Source organism: Gossypium raimondii, chromosome 3 (assembly GCF_025698545.1).
Source record: "Gossypium raimondii isolate GPD5lz chromosome 3, ASM2569854v1, whole genome shotgun sequence".
Classification (NCBI taxonomy): Eukaryota; Viridiplantae; Streptophyta; class Magnoliopsida; order Malvales; family Malvaceae; genus Gossypium; species Gossypium raimondii.
In genome coordinates this window covers 48,750,094-48,757,516 of record NC_068567.1, presented here as the reverse complement: position 1 = coordinate 48,757,516, position 7,423 = coordinate 48,750,094, and the positions used below count along the sequence as shown (strand labels likewise).

Genomic DNA, 7,423 nt, shown 5'->3' with positions numbered 1-7,423 from the left:
ACGGTAGCGATTTCACAATTCTTCTCATATAGCATCTGGTATCGGCGATTTTACACTATTTGCTCGAAGCGTCAAAAAATTATTTCCTACATGATAATCAGGCGAAATCGCGTCCACGAGTAGCGATTTCACAATTCTTCTCATATAGCATCACGGTATCGGCGATTTTATACTATTTGCTCGAAAGCGTCAAAAGAATTATTTCTTACATGACCAAGCTGTCTTTGAAATGGCGTCCACAGTGCGATTTCACAATTTCTTCTCGATAGCATCACGGTAGAAGCGATTTTATACTATTTGACGAAGCGTCAACTCGAAATAATTTTTTGGGACCCTAAACCCTAAAAAACACGCACCCTAAGCGAAATAATTTTTTGGCACCTAAACCCTAAAAAGCACGCACCCTAAGCGAAATAATTTTTTGGGACCCTAAACCCTAAAATCAACGTCAAAATCGTGCCCGGAAAGCGCTTCGTGGCGGTCATCAGCGTCCACGTCGGTATAATCTGGCGACGTGGAAGGAAATCGCGTCCACGAGGCGATTTCCTTCCACGTCGGCAGTCGCTACCGACGTGGGACGCGATGACTATCACGTTCCGACATCGCTACTGGCGTGGACGCGATTTCGGGGAAAATGGCCCATTCCGGTAAATAATTAAACAACCGGCCTATTTCGGTAAATTTAAAAAAAAGAGGGCTTTTTTTAGTGTTTTGCCCTTTATTGTAAAGCTTATTTAAATAAAAAGTACTAATTTAAAGCTTATTTTGCAGTGATCAGAATTTGCTACTAAAATGTGTTTATTGTGATGATTGCAAATTTACAAGTATGTCTCTGAGCTCTACACAAAGAAAACGATGCACCAAATGTAATTTTTTTTATTATAAAAAACCATAACTAAAAAGAAACCTAGTATTATTACTACAACTACGTACTAAATTTCATCTTACTACAACTACGTACTAAATTTCATCAAATGGAAATGCTGTTGGGTATTCCACGACCAGTTACACCAGGGCCTGATGAAGGCAGCAGCAGTTCGTATGGAGGAATGCCTGCACCGGTTCGGTTTTTAAGTCTTATATCCTTGTTTCTTTCGTTTATGATTTCCTCGATTTCCCCAAGTTTTGCGGCGAATCGGTCGAACATTTGTAACACTTTATGATCATTGATCCAGCTGCTATGAAATTCGTTCATTTTACCCAAGTACTCTTCATCTGGAGAATGAGTTGATAAAGTGTCCTGAACGGCCATGATTTTAGTTGCTTGAAGCTGTGTCGGCAATGAGGATAGAAATGTGCGCTGAGGGTTCTGCATGAATTTCTCAAAGTCGGGATTGGTTTCTTGCGGTATAAGTTTCCTCATGAGAGTGGGACGGTTTGGCATGTATCCTCCGAATGGGTACTGTCCGAAGTTTATAGCTGCATGCTGGCCTGATGCAGTCCAGATCATTGTTGTAAGTATCCCAGACAAGTCTTCTTTCGTGGCGAGTTTAGGCCACCAGGGTTCATTCCTTTTGTCATGGTGACCTCGGTTCTTGATCTCACTCCACCAGGCTTGGAGCTCAACATCAGACGTGACGGAATCGGGTTCGGTATAAAAGTGTTCGACATAGGATTCTACCCATTCTTTGATGGCAGACCAAATGAGCAATCCATCGGCTGCATAAGGGTAGTCCTCGATCAAAAGTTTCAGGCCACCGGGAGCTGAAGGATCCTCCACTGCCATGCCCCTGAAAATTGCACCACGGTTATCTAATATTGTTCTTTGGCGGAGGATAATTCAACCATCTAATATCGAGTCTTACCTATGAATCAGATCCGCGGGCAATGCTTCCCTGTCAAACCGCCAACTCTCGTAAGCAGCAGCACTTAGTTCCATGGCGTACTTTCCGGGGCTGAAAGAAGCCTCAATTATCCCACCTCCGTTAATTAAACTTTGTCGTGCAAGCGCATTAATTTCTAGCGTGTAGCGCATATGAGGGTGAAGCAGCTTGTAAATAGGGTGCATTGAGCTAAGCTGTCTGTGAGTTGCAATTATGTATGGCTCCATGCAAGCATGAGTACGCAACCTAAAACGTTCCAATTACCCCCATTCCCGAAAAATAAATATCATAACATCATAACATGAATAGAATGTAACAAGATATGCATTAAAGTTAACCAGATATGTCTGGACGAAAAAAAGATACGGGTTTTCAAACTGTTCATGTTTTACCAGTGATTTACAAGCTGATGGACACCGGCATCATTTGCACAAACATGAGCTTTGGCTAGTTTCCAAATCCAGTATGTTGTAGCATCATGTCCATGAGTATAAACATATTTATTCCGATTTGATGAAGGTGTGGGAGGAAGTGAAAGCTCGATAGCTATTGGCCTTAGAATTCCGGTCTTGGTATAGAAGAACACCGTCCGGGATGCATAAGACTTTCTCCCTGGTAAGTTGTTTATCCTCTTGATAAAAGGCAAAAGCATATCATGGAAATCAACCATAAACAATCTTTTTTCCTCGAGAGCCTGTAACATCGGATTGTAAAAGAGTGGTCTTAAGAGAATCTCAAATGATTTCTCGATATTATAGGTGGTTTAAATGTTTGAAAAACATCAATACAGTAACAAGAGACTAATACAAATATCTCATCAGACAGTATCATGGATGCCCTTCTGTTTTCCACTAGAAAGCAGAACCGGCCCCACAATGTTCACTTATATACACCTGATGTTGGACAAACAAAGCAGTTCCAAAAATTCCAACTTTCAAACAAGCAAAAACATTCAGAAACAATCCAATGCCTGATGTAAAACGCGGTACTTAACAGAAATGTCATCTATAAAATGAGTACATGAACGTATCAGGTAGTGCCTGTAAATGTTAATACCTTATCCACACTCATTCCGTGAAGTTCTTGCTCGATCAATTCCTTAGTGATCACTGATTCCGGGGGGCCATAAATAGCAGGGTCTAGTTTGCTAAGAATCGGAAATTCCTGCAAAATCAAATGAAATCAAATGAATTTAAGGGTTTCCAAGGAGCAATAGCAAATCTAAATCCTAATCTAAAACAGGAAAAAGAAATCTATAAATAACCTTCAAAATCTCGATATTCACAGGATTGACTCCGGCCAAAGCCTGGCGTGCAAATTCATTGTCTCGCAACCATGAAAATCTGTCCTCTGGAGACAAAAATCCAAGATAAATCGCAAAATAAAACAATGCTCCATTAATACAAGCTTAAGCTATTAGCCTCATTTCGATGTTATTTAGAGAACAAACTGAAAGGCAAGGGATGAATAAAGCATACTTCTTATAACAGCTGGGATTTCATATTTTAGCAACTTTTGGCCTACATTCAGAACTTGTTTCATCATATTGCCGATGAATAGATTGTCACCTAGTTTTCTTTGCTCATCGTCTTTCAAGATGAAACCGTCATTGTATAGCTTATCTATCTCCGAAAAGCATGTGAACGGAATATCAGAACTCGACAAAGTAGCAGCCATCAATGGTACAAGATTGTGAAGAAGTGCTTTCAACCTCCCAGCAGAGAAAGTATCCTGCTTGATCTCCTCGAAGGCCTCATCCCGAGGTACGTAAACAGGATGAGGCTTTTCGATTCTACTCTCACAAAGTGGATCTAAATGAATCATCAAATCAAAAAACATATGAAATTCCCGTGTAACAATCCAAAAACAAGTACTTTAACCATAGAATGAAATAGGATTACGTTGAATATAATACCTATTTTAGAAGCCGGTCGGCCAGTTCTACACCGCCTAGGATAAGGCCTTTCCTCGCCACCCAAAACCGGCCTAGCAAGATCTCTCTCCTTGTCAGGTTTACCTAAATCATTATAAACATCGTAATCGTAAATTCTTTCATGAGGCATTCTCTCGCCTTTCCCGTTACCACCAATGCTGAGCAAATCTTCCCTTCGTAGGTCTTTAAGGCCAGGCGGTGTTTGTGACGGTAAGTATGCCTGTTCATGACAATAAGGCACAACTTAAACAATAACTACTTGAATAAACATGTCCTGATTGAAAACCGGAAACCACTAGTATAGAGTTCTTACTTGATTTCGGAATATAATTCGACTTTCCGGATTATCATTCCGAGAATGGATCCAGGTATTTGCAGGGAAGTAAATAGGGACTCCATCGAAATCTTGAATAACAATCTCCAGCAGGTGGAATTCCTTGGCATGCTGGTTGGTGATGAGAACAGCCCCGGGTCTACCGAAGTCGGATGGGAGAGTAAAATCGGCTACATATTGAAGTATGTTGTCATGTTCTTGAGGCTTTGGAAACCATCCCCTTACAAAAGCCTCAACGCTCTTCCCCGAATTAGTAACTATAAAATCAGATCATTTCAGTTTCAGTCTATAAGAGATTTAATTAGAGATTCAAGATATAAATAAATTCCTAGACAATAAAGTGGGAATTTAAAGCAAAATGATTCAATCACAAACAATTAGATAACTCTACCATCACTTCCTATAGTTTTAAACAATGTAAAAAATCAACAAATGCAGATGAAATTCAAACTTTAAACCCCAAAAAAATCCTATGTTGTATTGTAAGAATCAAACCATATGATCAGACCAAGATACCCCTTTTTTTCTAGAAAAAGGAAGAAGAAGAAAAACAAACCAGGATCAATCTCTTCACTGATGAGCTGAATCAAGATCCCACGACCGATCCCATTCATCAACATTTCCCATTGGTTCTCAATCTTCTCAGTGATGTTTTCCTTCATCTTTTTCTTTATAGTCACAACAGCCTTCACTTGCTTAGAGGAAGAATCAGATGAGCCATTACTGTGTTTTTGATCAAGTGGCGAGGTTTTAGCTGATTCCACAGCCTTGTCATCACTGATGACGGCACGAACCAGGGGCCTTGACCACGTAGTCCGGGAAAAGGAGAGCAGCACCGGAACCCCATAGAGCCGTGGAGGTGGCCGGAGGGCAGTGCCGGAGAAAGTTGACCTGAGGGAAGAAGGCTTTGGTTTAAAAGCTAACATATTATATAGTGGTGATCGTGAATATCAGAATCCTTAAGCTTTTAGTAGTATATAGGATTAGATACAAGTGTGGAAAGCAGGGAATTGCCACCAAACTAAGCCTTTCTTTATGTGATTATTAATACCAGTCACCTGGACCTGCGCTCATTGGTAGTGGTGTTTTTGTGTCAGCTCGATTCTCCGTCCTTAGAGCTTCTTCTGTTTTTGTTTTTATTTTTAAAGTCTGTATTATTTGCAATACGTATAAAGGTTGCTAACTTGACATCAGCTTAAATAGTAATTATAAAAATATTCTTCGATGGAATAGATTTACTGTTTAATGTAATTATACATTAGGTATTAAATGTTATTTTTCTAAGTCGTAGCTCGGAACATAATTTATGCATTGGAAAGGATTTACCGTCAAAACCTTAACAGACTCTCGATGTTAAGAGCGTGAAAATCACTCTCCAATAAGGGCCTTAAAGTGGCTCTCATTCTCTCGGTTTTTAGTCAAATTGAATAAAAAATGGCGTGGAAAACATGGGGATCCGGATCCATAATTTACGACAAAGTTGTTGCCATTTCCCATCACAGTAAGAACAGAAAGGGTAAATTAGGGTGAGCATTCGATCGAATCGAATCGAAAATTTTCGAGTTAATCGAGTTTTTGAATCTCATTTTATCATCTTAACTTTATTTAAAGTTTTCTCGAATCGAGTCGAGTGAGATAGAATTCGAATCGAATCGAATCGAATATATTTGTTTGAGTTAAATTTTAAAAAATAATTTTAGGTCCTTGTAACCGTTGTCACCCGTCGTAATAAAATTTGTCCATCTTAATCAAATTTTTTATTAACTTTCATCACCTCATAATTTATTTATTAATTTTTTATATAATGGTTAGCTTATTTGTTTGCTTAGTTGTTTCAATTATCTTGATTCTTGTCACTATGTATTTTGGAATTAAAAATATATTAAATATAAAATATGATTTTTAATAAAATTTATTTTAAAAATAAAATGTGAAATTGATACCAATATAAAATTTTAACACGAATATTTTATGGCATAATTAAGAATTTAATTTTAATATAAATATTCAATATGACTAAACAATTCAATAATATAAAATGTGAAATTTAATTTAATAATATAAATAGCATATATAAATAAAATTATTACTATTTATGTTTAGTGATATTTTTTGGATAATTTTGATTTTTTTATTTGAGAGTAAAGGGTGAGAAGTAAAAGTTTAGGGAAAATAAAAAGTTTTGGGAATAAAAGTTTGAGGAAAGTAAATAGGAGGAGTAAAATTTTGGAGGAAAATATTAAAAAAAATTGGAGGGAGGGTTTGGGGTAGATGGGAGGTGGGATGGGAAGAGAATAAAAGTTTTAGGGGGAAAGTGAGAGGGAGTAAAATTTTTGGGGGAAAATAAAAGGTTTTGAGGGTTTTTGGGAGTAAAATTTTGAGAAAAAGTAAATGAAAGGTAACATTTTGGTGGGAAATGGATTTTGGGTAGATTTGGGGGTTGGGAGGGGAGGGGAGTAAAAGTTTTGGGGGGAAAGTGGGAAGGAGTAAAAGTTTTAGGGGAAAAGTAAAAAAGTTTGGGAGTTTAGGGTAAAAATGTAAAATATTATAGTTTGATATTCAAATTATTCGAATTATTCGAGTTATTCGAATTCTAAAACTCAACTCGATTCGAACTCGAAATTCGAAAAAAAAATTCGAGTTGATTCGAATAACTCGATTAACACGAATAACTCGATTCGTTTAACTCGAAATTCGAATTTTTTTTCGATTTTTTCGAGTCGAATCGAGTTTTGCTCACCCCTAGGGTAAATCCATTTTTTTGGTTCATTACAAACCTAATCATGCTGGAATCGGGTTAGACGGTAGCTAAACAGTCGATCAAAAAACCGCCATACAGGTTTAAAGCATACCTGATCATGTCTGGGCTACTCATTTAGGCCTAAAATGTAAGATTTTTTGGTCTAGGTCCAGCTCGAATTAGTCTAAACTTTCTTTTCTGTTGTCGTTTTGCTGCTGTTTTGTTATCATTTCACTATTATATTATTATTATTTTGTTATTATTGTTTGAATATTATATAAATCTTATTTTATTGTTAATTATGCTACTATTTTAGAAACATTTTCTTGATAAGTTGTAACTATATTAGTGTTATTTAAGTATAAAGACTTTTTTTAATGTATTTTCAATTTGTTGAGAAATATTTATTTTAATATTTTTAGTGTATTTGATGTATTATATTTTTTAAATTTGTTTTTATATAAAAAATTATCTAAAAAAATTTAGTACGGGCAAGCTGGGTCAGGGTCAGACTCAGGTTTAGCATTTTTAATCTAGCTAGGCTTTGGTAGAAATTTAGGCCCATTTTTCGGGTTGAGCTAGGCCCGAGCTTA

General features: G+C 37.0%; 1 protein-coding gene across 2 annotated transcripts; it reads right to left on the bottom strand.

Moving 5' to 3' along the window:
- Positions 1 to 780: 780 nt before the first annotated feature.
- LOC105794530 (lipoxygenase 6, chloroplastic) lies at positions 781 to 5,280 on the bottom strand. 2 transcript variants are annotated; one of them, XM_052628448.1, is made up of 10 exons: positions 5,142 to 5,280; positions 4,647 to 4,981; positions 4,070 to 4,347; positions 3,739 to 3,976; positions 3,302 to 3,634; positions 3,088 to 3,173; positions 2,880 to 2,987; positions 2,216 to 2,517; positions 1,806 to 2,069; positions 781 to 1,730 (listed from the first exon to the last, which is right to left on the bottom strand). In XM_052628448.1, the coding sequence occupies exons 1-10, from the start codon at positions 5,162 to 5,164 to the stop codon at positions 971 to 973; spliced, it is 2,727 nt and encodes a 908-aa protein (XP_052484408.1). In that variant the 5' UTR covers positions 5,165 to 5,280; the 3' UTR covers positions 781 to 970. The 2 variants fall into 2 exon arrangements, with proteins under 2 accessions (XP_052484408.1, XP_012479190.1); XM_012623736.2 differs by having other exon boundaries at positions 4,647 to 5,230.
- Between the last annotated feature and the right edge of the window lie 2,143 nt (positions 5,281 to 7,423).

Excerpts from the sequence above, each read along its gene's own strand:
- LOC105794530 (XM_012623736.2), bottom strand. The coding sequence starts at position 5,016 with ATGTTAGCTTTTAAACCAAAGCCTTCTTCCCTCAGGTCAACTTTCTCC. Across the intron at positions 3,174-3,301 it reads AATCCCAGCTGTTATAAGAA|AGGACAGATTTTCATGGTTG; the intron begins GTATGCTTTATT and ends TTTTGTCTCCAG. Across the intron at positions 2,518-2,879 it reads ACGGAATGAGTGTGGATAAG|GCTCTCGAGGAAAAAAGATT; the intron begins GTATTAACATTT and ends CCGATGTTACAG.